At 44.8% G+C, this 19,131-nt stretch overlaps 1 protein-coding gene across 4 annotated transcripts in view; it reads right to left on the reverse strand.

Annotated features, from left to right (window-relative positions):
* Positions 1–137: 137 nt before the first annotated feature.
* The window catches only part of igsf9b (immunoglobulin superfamily, member 9b), a 27,619-nt gene continuing 8,625 nt past the window's right edge, over positions 138–19,131 (reverse strand). For 3 of the 4 annotated variants that reach the window (XM_025006148.2, XM_017417244.3, XM_025006149.2), the window contains 19 exons: positions 10,357–10,503; positions 9,135–9,286; positions 8,873–8,990; positions 8,542–8,683; positions 8,052–8,197; positions 7,823–7,965; positions 7,588–7,728; positions 7,383–7,499; positions 7,151–7,301; positions 6,926–7,037; positions 6,667–6,842; positions 6,342–6,580; positions 6,171–6,255; positions 5,923–6,093; positions 5,763–5,799; positions 2,273–5,578; positions 1,976–2,142; positions 1,610–1,821; positions 138–1,414 (listed from right to left, as the gene is read on the reverse strand). In XM_025006148.2, coding sequence (XP_024861916.1) covers positions 1,622–1,821; positions 1,976–2,142; positions 2,273–5,578; positions 5,763–5,799; positions 5,923–6,093; positions 6,171–6,255; positions 6,342–6,580; positions 6,667–6,842; positions 6,926–7,037; positions 7,151–7,301; positions 7,383–7,499; positions 7,588–7,728; positions 7,823–7,965; positions 8,052–8,197; positions 8,542–8,683; positions 8,873–8,990; positions 9,135–9,286; positions 10,357–10,503 — 5,750 coding nt within the window. In that variant the 3' untranslated portion in view covers positions 138–1,414; positions 1,610–1,621. The remainder of the gene's footprint in view (positions 1,415–1,609; positions 1,822–1,975; positions 2,143–2,272; positions 5,579–5,762; positions 5,800–5,922; positions 6,094–6,170; positions 6,256–6,341; positions 6,581–6,666; positions 6,843–6,925; positions 7,038–7,150; positions 7,302–7,382; positions 7,500–7,587; positions 7,729–7,822; positions 7,966–8,051; positions 8,198–8,541; positions 8,684–8,872; positions 8,991–9,134; positions 9,287–10,356; positions 10,504–19,131) is intronic. The other variant, XM_017417245.3, reaches the window with a different exon arrangement.

The raw sequence follows: 19,131 nt of genomic DNA on the forward strand, positions 1-19,131 counted from the left end.
TAATTAGTTACGCACATTACATTTTGTCTAATTTAAAACTGGGTTAATTTTGTGCCAGATGTATGCAGAAATACAGAAAGTGGCATAAACCTGTGCTCCATCAAAGTTGCTGCACAAAATCTACAAACTCAGTTGGATGCATTTGGAATAAAACAGTTTATTCATTACAAACATATAAAAATGACCAAAGTAAAACAAAACAAAACAAAAAAACACATGGCAAGTTATAAACTTTCCCACTTTGTACAAAGCTTCCAAAGCGGTCATCAGAGAAACAGACATGAAGGTTTTCATTCAGGAAACAAGTAAAAACAGTACAAAAGGTTGACTCTTCCCAAAGTACAGCTACAAAAAACATCTGGTTTTGTTTGTCAGGTGATGTACAAAAACAGCTTCGGTTATACGTCAGTAAAAAAAACAACAACATACAGCAGGCTGATGGGCACAAACTTCATAACAGACCTGTGATTCCAACAGAATCAGAAGTCGGTGAAATATTCACAGTGTTGTCTTCACATCGGTGACGTGAATTGTAAACATCGTTGCATATTGTCTCTCGTCTCAATAAATATACAGAAATACTAACAATGTGAAAAAGGTCTGGTATAAATGGTAATCTCTGGTCAGTTTTGTGACTCTAGCTTCTGTTCTGTCTCTTGAAACGATCAAAAAAAATAAGGCAAAATTTATTTTTATCTGGTAAAGTTTGACTCGTTCAAGCAAAGTCACGAAGGATTTTCTGAGGAGGAACTTTACAAGACATCAGCAGGATTCATTCGCAATAAACTATATATAAACATTTGTACTTTTTTTTTGAACAAATACTGAAAGGGTGATGGGCCGGAGAGCGGGTGGGACACAGGAAGTGATTCCAGGTAAATCACAGCTGCAGATAAACCGACTCTTCTTCTAAATGATCTGCTGCAGGGTTATGAAACAGAAGTATCAAAGTACAATTACCGGAGGTATCTACAATCTGATAATAAAGTAGTAAAATATTAAAAAAGGAGGTACGTGAGAACGTCTTGAGCACCATTTGATTAGCATCACAGGCACCATTACAGATGCAGACAGTCGTCACTTTCAGAAGCGTCCTTTAAAAGACTAAAAAGGGAAGTCTACGTCTGCTTTCACAAAGCAGGTCTTTCTCGTGAGCATTTCATTTCTGATTGTCAAAGTTAAACAAAATCCCAAAACACGTTGGCAGCTGTTTCTTAGAAAAATATAGTCAGGTACTTCTACAGTTACAGGAGAGACAACATGTCTGAAAACAAGTGATGATGGGTAGCAACCTTTAACAGCCGGACTCTAAACGTCTGTAAGGGAGAAATGAAAAGTTCGAAACGTTTCCAGTGTCCTCGGTCACAGCGCTGCCCTCAGTTCAACCTAAATGCTGTCTGTGTTTTAGATGTATCTGTGAAAGAGAAAGAAAAACAGCAGAACATTAGTGATTGAGGTTCAAACATTTTAAATACAAGCATTAGTTTAGGCATGCATAGAAACACAGCATGTGCGGCCACAGGCAGGAAAAAGCAAGCGAGCAGTGAGAGGTGGAAAAGAAAAAAAATTAAAAAAAGACAAAGGAGGAAGGGCGGGCAGAGTAACGGACCGAGTTCAGCTGCTAGAGCAGAGCTGAGCTGGAGTCAGAGTCTGAATCACGGTCGGGGGTGACGCAGGGATCATGGGAACAGATGGATGCCTGAGCCCGTCTGTACTCCTGGTACTCCAGGCGGAGAGCGTTGAAGCGCGCTTCACTTAGCGAGCGGCTGTGCTTGCAGCAAGGAGGGTTGGAAACTGGTGGGCTGACGGGGGGAGATGGGCCTGGAGGGGGCATCGGGGACAGGAAAGGCATAGGTGGGAATGTCATGGGATGAGCATACAAAAACCACAGCACTATGGCATAAGATGAACGCATGCAGCGCCGTCACATTACGCTGAGCGAGGTACATGCAGCATGTAAAAGAGAAATGATCACCTTTCTGTCGCCGATCCTGGAGGCCACCAGCTCGGTCACAACCAAGTTCCCCCCTCCTCCGAGAACCTATTTGTGACTGGTCGAACCTGGTGGCCTCCAGGAGCTCCGAGTCCACGCAGGCATCAGCAGAGTCCCACTCATAACTCTCATCTACTGATGTGTTCCTTCTAATGAGATACACAAAAACACGGTCGAACAAAAACATTCAAATAAATGTTATTTTGGCAACATAAAGAAATCCATCCACACAGAGCCTGCTCCAGAGTGTTTGTCAGTCCAGGTGTGGTGGTGTTTCACCTTTTCACTCTCCTCTCCGGCAGCTCCCTCTCAGCTCTGTGCCGCTCGTGTTCCTCTGTGGTTTCTGGGGAGCTAAGCAGCGTGGGCGTGACGGACAGCGACTGTCGGAAGAGGCCGGCGCTACCTCTGCCGCTGCTCTGGCTGGCGTAGCTGGCCCTGCCCCCATCCCTGACCTCATAGTCCCCGCTCCTCCCCATCATCCTGTCCGGATGTCGGTAGCCTCCCTCCTCTCTGGGTGGGAAGGCGGAGTAATAAGGAGAGGGCCAGCTGATGCCCCTGGGCAGGTAGGACCTCGGAGGGCCTCTCCTGGAGTCCACAAATCTCAGGCTTTCCCCTCTGGGTTCTGACCAGTGCTGGTAGTGGGGGAGAGGGATGGAGGTGGACATGGGGACGTATGGGTGCTGGGCAGGCCTCAGAGGCTCTTGGTAGGAGGGAGACCACCTGGAGGACTCTGGGAAAACAGCAGCCTGCCGCCGTGGGTCTGAGGGCTCCATCATTGGGGATCCTGAGGTTTGTCTGGCCAGGTACATCGATGGAGTGAGGTAGGAAGATCTTTGTGCGTGATGAGGCCTTTCTAAGCTTCCCATGCTGGGACGCCTGCACGGGACATACTCCCTCCAGCAGGGGGCTGGCCTGGGGAGGGAAGACGGCATGCGGCCCAAACTGTAGGACTTCACCCTGACATCTGGGTTTGGGAACTCATCCCAGTAACATTTCTCAGAAATGTATGTCCTCGGGTTCTCAAAGTGCTCCCACCTCTGTGAGCCTAAACTGATGGATTTCTTGAGGAAAGGACGAGGCTGTCCCACACCTGAGAGAGTCCTGCAGGGACCCAGGCTTAGGGATTTCTTTAGAAATGGCACAGGGGCTTGACTTATTCGTGACACGATGTTATTAGTCCTGCTTGCCTGAGAAGGTTGTCTTTGGGGTTGCTCGGATGAAAACTCACTCGTGTCTGCAAAACTCTGAGTGTGTTTGGACACGATATCTGCGACGCCTTTAGCTGCACTGAACAAAGTGTGAGCTGATCTGGATCCTAGTCTGGATTCAGGCCTGCCTGTGCTAATGTTCCCAACTCGAACTTTCATTTTCTCGTCATAGAGCTGCTTACTTGTCTTCTCCAAACAAGGTGAGCCTGGTTTGGCGTCGTCGGGGAATCTTACTCTGGTTTCCACGTGGGAGGATCGTCTACGCCCTTGTTTCTTACCAGCATCAAAGCTGCTCTCTGCAGTGCCAGCGGATGCAGTTTGCTCTCGGCTCGAGACGGCCTCTGGGCTTTCCTGAACGTGAACCTCCCAGTTTTGAGGGACTACGTCGGGTTTAGCCACAACAGATTCTTCTGGCTTCAGTTCTGAACTTTGTCCAGTCGTATCCGTCTCTTGAAGCTCTTCCACGGGCTCATCCACGCTCATTTCAATGAAACCCGGAAGGCTCAGGTATTCAAGAATTGCACTTGTCTGGTTTGGGGACATTTTGGGGGATGGGGCAGCAGGCTTGGCCTTGAAGGAGTCTGACATTCTTGGGACAGAAAACTGAGACTGGTCACTCTCGACTTCTTCTACAAGAGTTAACATTGAGATGGGGCTAGGACTATCGGAGAAAAGACATTTGTCACTCCTTCTGGACCGCGTTCGGACGCCTTCCCTCTCCAGTTCAGAGTAAAAGCCTAAACTGCATCGATCGTCCCGGCTGTGAGTCTCTCTGTCTTTGGCCTTCGCTGCTACTTCATCATGTCCATAGTTTGGGTTACAAGAACTGGAAGGACTGGGATCCCTTTTGATCATGCCTGCCTCCGAAGTTCTCCCAGTCTGGTGAGATGGTACAGAAGCAGAACATTCAGGCCTCTCGTCGGTGGCTGAGATACCTGAACAAGCAGGTGAATTCTTGAATTTTGACACAACACCCGCACCCTGTGGCTTTTCCCTTAAGCTCTGCTCAGTGTTGGACTTCACGCCCATATCGGACTTTTTCTGAGGAGACGGTGACTTGGCTCTGTCAGGCATTTCCAGACACAGAACAGGAGTTTCAGAGGTGACGTCAGGGGACAGCGTGCGGAGCGAGGTGTTCTGGGTGACCGGCGATTGTGATGAATCCACAGCCAGAGAGTCCTCTGTAGTGTCTCTGAATGGCACAGGTGATGTGGTCTTATGAGGGCTTTGGACAGGAATGAGGCTGGTGACAGACGTAACGGGGCTAATGTCCCACTGCACACGAGACGCAGGAAGCCTGTCCAACGGGCTGCTGGTGTTCCCAAAGTAACACGCTCTCCTGTAGTCTGAGACTCGACTTGTCACATCTGAAGCCCTGCATTTCAGCCTGATCGTGACATCTTGAGGCTTCCAAACAGGTTCTTCTTTTGACTTCGACGTATCCCTCTGAAGGCTTTTTGTTTTACTAGAATGGGTTTCTTTTCTCACTCGACTGCAATGTCTTTGATCGGCTGCATAATTTTTTAACTCCCGCTCAATTTCTTCCCGTTCTTTTGCCAGCTGGGCGCACTTGTTAACACTTTCCCTCTCCAGCTCACTCTCAAGCTGTGAGACCAGGGTGCTGTTATTGGTCACGTGACTCTCCATAGGTTGGTAACCTGGATGATACGACTTGTCTCGGTCCAGAAGCTTGGTTCTCCTTCCTAAACTGGAGAACAGGTCGTCGGTGTTGCCTGGCATGCGACACCTCCTCAGAGAATCGCTGGGCTTTTTCTCACTGTTATCCGAATAAAAGCTGGCTCTCTCCAAAAGAGTCTCAGATCCTTGTTCATCATCAGAGTAAAAGCAGCCGTGGCGGGAGAAGTTTCTGGCCATGGCTCGTACCCTTCCTGGAGACGCGGGAGGCCTGCTCAGCTCCGGCAGGTCCACAGTGAGAGGAGATTCCTTCCTCTCGTCCTTTTCCGAGCTCATAATGCTTGACTTTGGGGACTCTCTGAATGACGTCCTGTTGCTCCCCGACCCATTCACACTACCGTTACTTTGCAGGACGTCCATCTTCAGATTTTTCTTACTAGAGGGGCTTGAACTCTGTTGCAGCGGCTGAACAATGAAGCGTCCATCTGGGCCTCTGGAAATGGACTCTAGGGCAGTTGGCGAGGGCGCCTGGGAACCCAGGTGGCTCTCAAAAAGTGTGTAATGAGGTGGTGGAGACGAGTTAGACAGAAGCTGTTTCCTCTGATCATGATATTCTCCACGGCTGCTTTTGTCAAAGGAGGACCGGTTGAACTGTGAGCAGGTGGAGCTGGGAAAGAAGGGAAGAGGCGGACAAAGCTTCAACTTGAGGACGCTGTCTGGGCTGCGTGGAGGAGAGCGAACTCTGAAAAAACACACAAAAAAAACAACTTAAAGCATCAAAAATAAATATTATAATGGAATATTTGAGAAGTAGTTCACTGTCAAATAACATACCGATAAAAAAATAAATCTAGAGCCATGAAACTGTGATATATATGAACATGAACTGTCTGAAACAAAGTAGTTAAAATCATCAAGACACTTACTCCTGAGATGGGCTCTTTTGGAAAGCAGTTGACAGGTCTATAAAAATGCAAGAAAACAAAAAAGCAGCACAGGTAAAACTGTTTAGTTATGTATTTAACTGTGTTAACATCAACAAAAACTACATATCCAATAAAAAAATAAAAACATGGCACTTTGTACCCTGTCTTTTCTTTCTGCGCCTCTGCTGTCTCCTGTGACTCATGTAGCACGCTGTCACCAAAGAAAGGACGATGGCAAGAAACAGGAAGCACACTCCTCCGATCACACCAGCCAGCAGCGGTTCAGGGATGACCTCTAAGAAACTTGGGTGGAGGGCGTACATCTCCATTCCTGTAATCAAACATTTACTACTTTGTAAATGTCTCCTGACATCCATGTACGGGATAGTCATGTTAAATCAAACGTACCTGTTGTGGATACGCTCACAGACCCGCTCGGTTCACTGAGAACTTTGTAGCTACGAGACATCAGCCTCAAATCGTAAGTGGCATCCTGAGAGAAAGGCAGTTTTGTGTTTGATTAAATGACTAGCTTTCCAAAGATGAGCTCCTTATAATGCAAGACGCAAGCAGCATTACCCTGAGCAGTCCTTGCACAAATAGTTCAGTCTCATTGGCACTGATGTTGCTGCTGTGGATGACCCACTGACCCCGATCCATCCGGGCCTGCAGCACAAAACCCGTCAGCGGAGACACCGGCGCCTCGGGAGGCAGCCACTGTAGGAGGACCCCTCGTTCAGTCCGATTAGCTGACAGGAGTGTGGGAGGATCCAGGGCCAGGAAAGGAGTGACGACTTTAGGGAGCTCTGTAGGCACAGCTGAAAAGACACGAGGTGAGACTTAATTGAGCAAAATGATGTCAGAATGAATGGGCGAAACAGAGTACAGGTTCTCTCACACAAACCTTTTGTTCGCACCGATACAATTTCACTAAAAGGTCCTGAGCCGAGTTTATTCTGAGGTAGGACACTAAACTGGTAGCCAGTGCCAGCAAGCAGCCCGGTGACAAGCAGGTAGGTTTTGGATGTTGGCACAGGCAGAGACGCCCATTCATGTTTCCCCCTGGACGCCTGTTTGACCCTACAAAAGATTCATTCAAAAGTCACGTTTTCTTGGTGATGGCAGCTAAATGTGCCTAAATGTGTCTATTTTATGTTACTGACCAAACAGTGAACTTCTGGGTGAATCCACCATCAAAGCCAGGGACCCAGGACACGTTTGCCTGGTGCATTTCAGTGGTGACATTCACGGAGTTCACAACATGAGGACTGGTGCCTGAAAAACAAAGAAAAACTTCAGTAAATCTGGCTTGTTGACATGTATCTGGATTTAAGAATAACAACATGCATCTGTTTGCAAAAACAAAAGAAAATCGTTGACTCCCTCACCCAGCACAACGACCACAGTGCCTGCACTGACAGTGGCCACGCGGTTAGTGGCCAAACACTCCCAGCCCCCGTGGTGGTCTTTGCTCAGCGGCTGCAGCAAGAGGGAGCCGTTGGATAACACGGTGTACGGGGAACGAGGAGTAGGACCGATCTGCGAGGAAGCCCAACAAGAGGTGGAAGTAAAGAATCAGCCATGAGAGAGGCTCAGTCAAAACAAAAAGATCTCCTATACCTTGCTCCAGGTTACATTTGGAGCAGGGTCTCCACCGGCTTCACAGGGGATGGTCAACTCTCGGCCGACCTCCTGGAGATACTCCGGCAGAGGAGGAACTCGAAATGATGGCGGATCCTTGAAGGAAAAAAAAAAAGGTCTTTTTATTTCTGGACAGCAGCACAAGATTTTTTTTCTCTTTTAAGTCGAAGAACGGTAACCTTACCTGCAAAAGGACTTTTGTGGGCTCTGATTGGCCCATAGTGCCGTAGCTGTTATAGGGAGTACACGTGTACATGCCGACAGCATTGTCATTGGCTGTTGCTATAAAAACTGAGCCCTCTGAGTTCACCATCCAACCTGGAAACTGAACAGATTAACACAGGGAAGAAATTCACTTCAATTTCTGGGACGATGTGAAAAACTTATAAAACATTTTGCAGCAAAGGCAGTTTACTTACATTGTCAAGATTTAAATTATTCCCATCTTTGGTCCAGTTGACATACAGAACAGGAGGATCGGCCTGAACAGGGCAGTAAATAACCCCCTCCATTCCTGTAGGCAGGTAAGTTTCCCGAGACATCCGTCCAACACGAGCTGGATCTAAAATGACAGGGAATCAGAAATGCAATCTTCGTCTGCAGCCCTGAGGAGCATGGTTATACAGACTCGGTGGATATCAGACTAACGTTTCACTTTTAGATGAGCAGAAGCTGAGGGTGGGGTCAGTATTCCATTGGTTGGAGTACACGTGTAGTTCCCAGCATCTTCTGGGATTAGATTAGGGATCAGAAGCGTTCCATCCACCAGAATCTTCACTCTGGACTTCAGGGACCTAAAACCACACGACAGAGGATGTGGTGCGTTTTAAGACATGACATAAAAACCTTGTTTTATTTTATTGTAGAGTAATGAACTGGAAGAGTAATGTTTTTTAAAAAAAGTCGGGCATCATAGCTTTAATCTGAACAACAATCGCCTTTGTGTCAGGTTCACAGTGTGCTCCTGATCACACAATGAATAATCTAATTAGAACTGATTGCATTAGCAGCGTGCTTTGGAAAAATATCTGATTGATTCCTTTAAACATTGATCTCAGATCTTTTTGTGGAGAAGCATAATGTGACATGTTTATGTGTTAAACATCTTCAAGGATTTTCGTTTTAAATATGGACTCACTCAATGTGGTAAACATTCTGCCCTTGCTTCAACCACTCATAGGTGAGGTTTGAAGGGTAGGCGTCAGCCTGACACTGCAGAACTGCATCCTGGGACATGTTGAGGGTGGTGTCCTCGGGGGAAATGATGATGATTGGCGGACCTTTTTAGGAATAAAGCAAATCAGTAATGACGGCTGGTGTGCTTTAAATCAGTTCAAAGAAAGGAATGAACTGTAGGTGGCAGCGTACACAACTATATGCAACCACTTCTCTTCAATTATTACCGATTTATGTCAAACAAAAAGCTGCGTGTTGTTTTCTTTAACAGGGAATGAAAGCCGAACACAGACCTTGGACCTGGATCTGTGTAGAGTGGGTCACGTTCCCCTCAGAGTTCGACACATGACATTTGTACACTCCTGAAAAGTTTTGTGTGACCGATCCCAGAGACAAGGTACCGTTGAGCACCTAAAACGAAACAAGGGCAAAGAATACGATGATTAAAGACAACGAGAAAAAGAGGGACAAAGACAACGAAGCTACCACTCTGATGAAGTACTAAATTAGGTATTTAATTAGAGTACTGCAGTGCCACCTGCTGATGTGCCTCACTTTTATTTTTTCATGTTTCTCAATGGGGCTGTCGTCTTTGTGCCAGACGACAGTCGGCCGAGGGTTGCCATGGGCTCCGCAGCTGAGAGTCAGCGAGTCTCCGAGCAGAACCTCCACAAACGTTGGCGGTGTCTTAATAAACACAGGTGGAGCTGGAACAAAGAGCAAAAACAAAAGACAGGGTTACAAAAAAAGGGAATCCAAACAGCAAGAGCATATTTAAAGAATAGATTCTCAAAAAGGGGCAGAGTTCAGAGTGAACCACTGGTAATAGAGTTAGAAAAAGCTACATGATCACTAAACTGGAAAACTTTCTATGAAACATGTCACCAGTGGTTGTGTGCAATGCTCTGTGCTGAGTCTGGGGTTTGTTAGAGGCATTCTTAGGTAACAACATATGAAATTCAATACATGCGAGCTCTAATGCAGTTATGTATAAAAGGGGTCACCTGCAACCCGATGCAGAACGTGTCGGCCTCTTATTCACTGCAGCACAATTATATCAAAGCAGTACTTCACACTCTGGGTGACAAAACACCACTACAGTTTAAATTAAAGGCTCAGCATCAAAGAAACTAAAACAAGCCACAGCTTTTCACGCCAGTGTTTAAGCTAAGATCATCTTATGATGGGAAATGATAGAACTTTGCCCATTTTGGTTAAACCTTGTAAATGACTTTTTTGCACAAACTCGTGTGAGATTTTGTGAGATGTGTTCAGCTACTACCACACCAGATTTCAGCTCAATATATGTAAAATCCTGGAGTTACAGCCTTTTTTTTTGGCCTAGGTTGATTAGCTGTAGCAGCGATCTTGTATTGGGTTGACTCTATAACTTAATCAGTTGTAAATGTACATTTGATGATTAATGAAAGTTTTCTTAAAATCCATCCAGTGGTTTCATCACATATTATGCTAACATAGAAGACAAGGAAATACACACACAGACACAAGAAAAAACATCAGCTTTTTAATCTCAGTGGTGGTTGATAAAGAGTGAAGATGTATGCGAGTTCAAAGCTTCGGACATTTATTCCTTATTCCCTCACGGATTGTCTGGTTCTTCACAGCAGGCCAAGCATAAAAATGTGAGGACCATATGGATCCAGTGACGCTCAGGAAGTTCAGCCTTCACAGTTGCAGCCAGGCTTCATGCTGCGATTGCTCTAAATAACAACAAAACGATCAGCTCCCGTGTCCCCAAGACCCTGCGGTGCTGCACCTGTGATTGAGAGGAAGGTCCACGTGCCGTTCTGAAAGTCGTCGGTTTTGCTGTCCAGGAGAAGGATGCGACATTCGAACCAGCCCTCATCCTCCAGGCTGAGCCGCTCGATGAACAGAGAGGCGCCCCGAGTCAGAGACACACGCCCTGCGGGAGGAAGGGTGAGGATGGAAAAGCAAAGAGGAAAAAAAAAATTCAAAAGTTTAGAACTTGAAAGAGAGGTAATAAAAAACATAGGTATGTGGCTGTATAATGGCAAAAATGAAAAGAATAAAAAAAAAAAAAAAAAAAAGGTTAAAACACAAACACTCACACAGGCAGACAGGCAGAGTCAGCATGTGCAGGAAGAGGGCTTATCACGCCGAGGACACAGACATCTATTATCACAAAGGCCACTGTCAAACTCATAAACCTTTGGCTAAGAGGCACAAAGTGAAAACCAGCTATAATTGTCATGTTTGTAGTACATAAAATACCAGATAGTTGGGATTTATAAAAGCAGCAGAAGTGATGAGCAAATCAAATCCAAATTAACCCCACAATCTTGAGCTTTTGAACAAAAATAAAACACCTAAAAAGGCAGAACCGAGCTTCCTCACAGCCTGCAGACTGCGTTTGCAGCCTGAGCACTGACAGCTTCAGTCAGCGAGGACAAATAAATAATACCATTTAGAGTTGTTGTTGTTGTGCTATTTAAATGACGGCAACATGAACTGGATCTGAAATGGTTGACATGTGACAGACTGCGCTGTAACAATGTATTTATTTCTCCCATCTCTGGCTTCATCCCACACGACAGGGCGAGGTGGGCTGGGTTTGACAGGAGGTTAACAACAATCAGCCTGAAAAAGAAACCTCAGACACACAAACACTTTGTCCCTTCTGTTCAACCAGAGACATGGAGAGTTTTGTCAGGCAGCCAGACGAGGCACTGTTTTACTTTCTCATCCCTGATGGAGATGTTGATATTGCAAAATTGACACCATTTTGGTTTGTGCAGAAGTGCAGCCACTTCTTAATTATCCTCGCCCTCAATCTATGCAGACCGCAGCACAGCAGTGAAAATTGTCGAGATTTAACATGTCAGCCTCGTCGGCCAGCTCCAGCTCAGATGATGAGAAGTCAGCGGCCTCGAGGTGGAGCGCAAACACATGAATCACCAAAGTTATGGTTAAAATGATATACAAGTTGACAGATGAAGACGGTGTCCTGTCATTTAGGGTTTGGGTGGGTGAAGTAAAGAGCCAGAATGAGCATGCCAAAAATTCCTGAATGTTGTTTCAATAAATCGCTAAAATAAAAAAATATGTTTGAGTCATTCTTATTTTTATTCCAGTAGTTTTCAGCTAAAAAAAAAACAAAAAAAAGGAACTCTACAAGAGGGCATGAAGAGGTGAGTCACACGCATTGTTCATTGAGGAGCTAAAGGAGCAAGATAAGCAATGTGAAGCATGGCAGATGCACACAGGGGACTTTTGTGTGAACGCCCTAAAACACAGATGGATCCATCCGCGAGAACACACACCCCTCTACCACACACACACACACACACACACACACACACACACACACACACACACACACACACAGGGCACCCAGCTTCCTATTCCCCTCTCTGTACTTCTTACAACTCCTTGTCAGGCTTTGAAACTTGATCTGCTAGTTGCCTGGTGACTGCAGCCTGGTTTTTGGGTGCACCCCCTCCTTTTATTCGGTCTCTCAATGAACTCTTTTTTTTTTTTCCTGGGCCCTTCAATCCGAGGGCTTTAAACGACAGGAGGATGCGGGCAGGGGAGGGTAGGGGGGAAACACACACGATGCTCATTCCAGAGCCTGCCAGAGCAGTTTGAAAGTAAACACGGAAACGTGAAAAAAGTTCCCAGCAACCTGTTAATCTGTTTTTGCCTTATGCAGTTTGGACGAACTGTGTCTTATTAAATCGCCCTTTGAAATATAATAAAATAAACAAAAAAACGCATAAAATATATTATCTCCAAACTTCAGGTTGAGGGCAAATTTTGGATACAGCAAAACCTAAATCCATGCAAACTTGAAACAACATGGATAATATTCTCATCATTTATCACAGTATATTTTTCACACAGCAGCCTGAATGAAGCCTGAAAGCTATAAAAATCCTTTAACTCTATCCAAGGCCTTAGGACAGGCCACACTGAGAGTGAAGACAGGCAACAATAGCTAACAATTAACCCTGCATTCCTGACTGGGGCTGTTGCTGTGCTTAATAGTTGAGTTTAATGATTGACTGACCTCCTAAAAGATGGACAAGAATTCGATGGGTGGTGCTCCATAAAATGAATACCTTTGGTTTCAGGTCAGCATATTTCAAACAACTGTGCAGGGCTGGGAAAAGAGGAAATGAGCAGGCACATGATAACAGGTACAGGGTTCGAGTCAGGCTTCTTCCTCTAATCTTGCGTCAAGGGATCCTCCCACACGCGACCTTTTCTATTCCGATGTGGAATCAGTTTCCCACTGCAGATGAAAATAAAACGACTAATCCTCGTGCGGGTACGCGTCATGGGAGAGTTGGGAGATCATTGCGGCTAATTGCACCCTAAAACACAGCCTGTGGAAATCCCACCAAGCCCGCTGGGTCCAGAAGCACGTGGGTGTGTATACATGTTGATTTTCAAAATTTGGTGCCTGCCCTGCCCCCTTAGTCTACACAGGGGAATTCTGCTTTCACTGTCAAACACTTAACCCTTTCCTGTAGCCTCTCCCTCTTGTCCATCACTACAAAGAGACGGCAACACCCCCTCCGCCCCCTTCCTCATGCTCTCAGGTTACCATAGCGATGAGACCGAGGGAAAGACGGGGCTGTAGGTTTAGATTTGAATTCAGTTGCTGTAGAAACACGACACAGCCGAATATGGGAGGAGGCGGGTTGATCGTGCAGGAGGGGTGGGTTTCTACTGTCACAGGTTTGAAAAATTGCACGTGGTGGAAAACATCGCTTTGGATGAAAAAAAAAAAAAATAATAGAAGTGAAAAATGCATTCCATGTAAAATCCCAAGCGGTAAAGAGGGGAGAGAGGGAGAAATAATAAAAGGAAGAAAGAGGGGACTGTTCTTTTCACCCCGCGGACAGACAAAACACCCAGACTGCGCGACAAATGTTGCTTTATTCAAATCGGAATGTTGCATTCTGGGATTAAAATCTCAGATGGCAATTGGCAGGTGTTCGGTACCCCCAACCCCCCAAAAAAGCTTGATGATCAGAAACAAAAGTGAAAAAAATGAGAAATGATCAGAAAAAAAAAATCCACGCTGTGTTCGAATCCGAGAGGAACTGAAGAAGAGGTTACAGAGAGGTTACTCAAATTATGTGCATTGATAATCCACGGACAACCAATGAGAGGCTGGCCTTTCTGACCTCTGTGATCCAGCAGACACATTCATCACCCCCCCAGGTCCTACTTCAGCACAATGTCCACGAGTCCTTCTCAAGAGACAAGCGCCTTTTGACTCTAAGGCGAACAGAGGGAATTGCTGAAACAATAGCTGCTGCTTCCCCTCGTGTCTACCCTCCTCCTACTCATTATTATTATTTTTTTCCATCCGGTGGATATCACATGACAACTCCAATCTACCTTAAAACAAGTCTTTGTTTTTAACAGGTTGCGTTTAGTGCAGCCAAGTGTAGAAAATGGAAACGCTAATCCACCAGTGCTGTTTGAACTCCTGAGAGGCAGCCTCTCCGTGTTAGCGAGTGAGGTTCTAACCCAGTGGGTGGCGGGTTGGGACCGGCTCAGCTTTCAGAGTGGTGCCACTCGCCGGTGGCCGGCCTTGTCTTACTGATAGGACCTACTGTGTTTCCACTCAATGTGGCTTTTTCTGCAGGTGAAACCATTGCTATTCAAATCATGGTTCCATTTAAGCAAACACACTTTTTGCAGGCAGATTGTATTTAGTGAGTTTTTTGGTAAGGCTGCACAATATATTGCAAATTTACCATCATTGAAATATAGCATAAAGGACTGTAGTAAATAATAAGCCATTATAGTTCAAGTGGCATGCATTCATGTTCTGCAGGTTTATAATATTTCTGGTCAATCCAATGGACTCTCTCTGGCCTTGATGACCACACCTGGTGTAGATGATAGTGATGACAGATGAGAAAGTGAGAAAAATATGTTTTTATCATAACTGATATCATCATTGCTCTGTTAAATAATAATTTCACACATCACAAGTTTTTTTAATAGTGTGCAGCTCTATTTTATGGCTAGAACCTGCAACCTGTGGCTCTGGAGCTACATGTGACTTTTCCGACTCTTTGCAGTGGCTCCTTGTAACTTTGACCAAAAATAACATGAACCTGAGAAATATTTATATTTAAGCTGACAACAGGAAGTGGTACTTTTAATAGCTTTCCAGTTCAAGTACTTATAATATGTTTGCAACATTTCTGCAGCAGATTAATACTAATAATTTAGGTGGTTGGACTGCCTGTGAACTCAGATTTTTAAGAGACATTGGCAGACATCAATAAGTGCATCGTGTACCGTATTTTCCGCACTATCCATTTTCAAACTTTTGTCATATATAAGGCGCACCGGACTATAAGGCACATTAAGCAAAACAAAACAGTCCAGTCTCTTTTTGGAAAATACTGCACCGATGTAAGCGTCAAGTATAAACGCCTCCGCCGCGCAGTCTGCGCACCACGCACGGAGTGACGCTACAAAGCACGACTATAACTGAGATTTTTTGCTGCAAGCGGTGCGATTTTGTAGTTTACCAAAGTAATACTAAAACATTACGACTTCTTACATATATAAAGCACTCCGGATTATAAGGCACACTGTCCTTTTTTGAGAACATTGAAGGCTTTTAAGTGCGCCTTATAGTCCAGAAAATACGCTACACAACTCCCATAATTAGTTGAATGTGACTCGAGTTTTCACTAAAGTTTAAAATGCAGTGATTTTTTTTTTGTTTCATTGTTGAGCTAACAGACATGCGACCTGTCCAGGGTGTCCCCCGCGTCTCGCACAGTGATGGCTGGAGGCAGGCACCAGCTCCCTGCGACCCGGAAAGAAGAATCGGGTAGAGAAAATGGATGGATGGATGGATGGATGGATGGATGGATGGATGGATGGATGGATGGATGGATGGATGGATGGATGGATGGATGGATGGATGGATGGATGGATGGATGGATGGATGGATGGATGGATGGATGGATGGTGTAGCTGTTCTTAAAATCCACCAGAAAATTTACAACTTTCAGCATCACTGAGACAGACTGCTATAAAAGTAGGAAGTAGTTTTCTGCATCTATTGGAGATAAAATTTGATGCATTAACACACAGAAAGTTATCCTTAAAATAAAGAGAAAAATAGAAATATGGATCTGACTAATAAAAGCCTGATACCTTAATCTTTAAGTAAAATTATGGGCTTTTGAAAACATTTAAGTGATACATAACCAATAACTTCATGAGTGACACTTAATAAATGAAACTTTATAGTGTAATTTTTTATTTTAATCTTAAAGCTCAAGTAAATTTTGTGGCTCTGCGCAAATTATATTTAGTATAAGAGATGGTAAAAATGGCTCTTTTAGTAATACAGGTTGCAGATCCCTGCTCTAGAAGGGTTTCGTTGTTCTAAAGGAATGTTACTTATCAATACTGACAAAAGACAAACATGTTCTGTTGCCAACTTTAGGTGCTACAGTAGCAGGGGTAGCCATGGAAGGAGACCGATTTTTCTGTTTGGAGAAGCATCAGCACTTCTTTTTCCTTTGTTCATCCGTATGTGCATAAGGGAGCCAAGCAGTGGTGCATTGTGGGATGTGTTTTGATTTGAATACAATCATAAGTCTGGGACTGGCCCCTGCCTTTGACAACTCCCCCCTCCCACTCCCCCAAATTTCTCTCTTCAATCCTCCTGTCCCACTAATCAGTTTAACCCTCTTATGAATAGCTCTTTGTCATGAGATAGATTACAGTTAACTCTGTCCCTCTTGCTGCGTCCAGTTCCAATAACCTGCTGCACTAGTAAACTCACAAAGCTCACGTGCTGAAACGAACTGCAGTAACCCAACTTCAGTCTTGTGCATGATCATAAAGCCGTAGTTTTAAGATTAAAACCATTAAAAGTTAAAAATCCAGTCTAAGACGACACACAGAAAGCACTACAGAGTCAGGAATTCATTCTTTCTCTGTGTCATTGTTGGCTGAATGTCATCTTGGTTTTAAAACTGGGAAAATAAAGGTCCAGCGTTCCTTGAAAGAATGCATATCGCCCGCCACCTTTCATATCAGAGCTTTAGCCTTAGCTCATTTTATGTTCAGAAACGACAGAGTTGTAGCCATTTTTGTCAAACCTTGAATATAAAGTTATACATGATCTCACACAACTTGTTGTGAATGACTATCAGCTACTACTACATCGCATTTTAGCTCAATATCTGTAAAGACTGGCTGAGGTACAGCCATTTATGTATTGGCTAATGTTGATTAGCTATGGTGGCCATCTTCAACTGGGGTGGCTCCGAAAGTGAATCGGTTACAATTAAACATCCATTAATAACTTTCTGCAAGTTTCATTCATATCTGTCCAGTGGTTCATAAAATAGTTTGCTAACAGACAGACAGAGCTGACTTCAAATAGTTAATGGCGAAATTATAAACAGAGCTCTTGCGCGCCGCTGTTAACTTTCAGAGATCAGCTTAAAAAAAGTCAGTCAGTTGTCGGTGAACAAAACGATCACTTTCTGCAAGTTTCTTTGAAATTCCTTCAGTGGTTCATGAGATATTTTGGTAACAGCCTGACACACACAGACCAGGGCGAAAACATGATCGTCTGCCTTCGCCTTTTGGCAGTGGTTTCATGTATCAGCAAGGCTTTTATTCTTGCTTTACAAGAATAAAACTCAGTGCCTCAAAGTTAAAAATCCACCTGAGTTTATCTGAGGGTTCAGAAGAGTTCAGCCTTTGTATGTGTTAAAGTCTGTAGATGTGTTAGAGATGTGTGTATGTGTGTGTGTGTGTGTGTGTGTGTGTGTGTGTGTGTGTGTGTGTGTAAAATGCACACCCTGACTTCACCAGTTTTCAGGAGTCTCACTGAGAGTGTGATGGACGCCCGCTGAGATTTGGGGCTGTGCCCATTGTGGTCCTAACCTCAGGTCAGAGTCCTCTGCTCGCTGATTCTCGTCAGCACACAGGAGACATTTGATCAGGCCCTGCAACAGTAAACCATCCTGACACCGCGGGACTCCAGCATATTGCCCTGACAATAAGCCTGCTATAAAACAGTGTCAGTCACAGTTTATCTGGCTGTTTCCTCTTTGTGCTGAGCTGACTGATGTTTAGCCCTCAAGGACGTGCTGGGTGTGAAACAGAGAGTGTGAGAGGTTTTCATACCTTCGGGACTCATATGAAGCACAAATGAGATCTGGACAGGCTGGTGTTTAATGGTTTCTGTGGAGGACTGCCGGGGTTTTGCTCGTGACACTCCTTTAAATAAGTAGTCCAATCTCATGCACACCTGATATTATATCAAAACTAGCTGGTTTAATGGACTGAAACGAGGACCCAAGATAATCACTTGCTGGGGTTCTTTTCATCTGGTGATAAAAAATTGCTAATAGTGTCGGTGGCCTTGAGACAAAGCAGGAGACCGAGCACAGTCAGCATCTGGGGAAGACTTTTATTCTTTATTTTAATATCTGCTATTAGTCTACCACAGAAAAAAAAACACAGGAGCAAATTTAGCGCATTACAAAAAATATGCCAATTAAGTTTTATTTACCTTATTTGAAATAACAGGTTTTCTTTTAAATCCACGCCCCCCCAGGAGCTGAACAACAATGTGTATTACTCATTTCCTCTGATCTTTTAAATATTTGATGAGTTTTGCGTTTTGAGCTGAACGTCGTCCCCGCACATCTGCTCCTGTCCTTAGACAAGCCAAGACAGAGAGCAGGAAATGCCTGCCGACACGACCATCTCATGGTCAAATGTGAAATCCCACATCGTTTTTAATTTGAGGGCAGAATACATTAGACCCAGAGCGCTGACACGCTTCACATGTTGCCATCTGCCTCCAGTGGGAGGGGAGATACGAGGATCTGAGGCAGACAGGGGCAAAGCCTGCGCCAGACACATGCAAAACAAAGGATAAATATGGAAAACACTGAGACACTCCAGTTATTTTTTTTACTGTCAGCTTCATCTTTACTGTAGTACTGACTCTTTTTTGTGTATGAGATAACCACTAAACCATACCTTGTTAACAGTTTAGCAGAAGGTTAAATGAATCCAGCCGAGCTGCCTGTTTATGACTCGGATGATAAACGCCTTCTGTGATACGTCTCATTTGTCAAAATGCTGGAAAAGCCTTTGTGAATGTGAAGCTTTCATTCCCTGTTGCACCGATGCAACAAACGCGGTGGCCTTTTCAGAAATGGCTCCTTGTACATTTCAGTGACCCAACTGAGACAGTAAGGGATTTCGGGTGTCCCAGTGGTTCTGTTGGCTTTAGAAAACCAAAGGGAGCTCGTGATACCCCTCTTTGTCTTTTGGGCTATGCTAGACAATGAAAGGATTATAGAGCTCCAGCAAGAAAACTCCCATTATTCCCAATGCTTCATCCATCCTCCTTCCAGCACAACAATCTCCTCTTACTGGGTCACCCCTCAGCATACTAATATAACGCTGTCAACACACAACCAAGCCCCCACCTACACTTCTAATTCCCCAGCGAGCAGCGTTACTGGTATAACCCCCCTACCCCACCCCC

This window comes from Kryptolebias marmoratus, linkage group LG1 (genome assembly GCF_001649575.2).
Source record: "Kryptolebias marmoratus isolate JLee-2015 linkage group LG1, ASM164957v2, whole genome shotgun sequence".
Taxonomy (NCBI): Eukaryota; Metazoa; Chordata; class Actinopteri; order Cyprinodontiformes; family Rivulidae; genus Kryptolebias; species Kryptolebias marmoratus.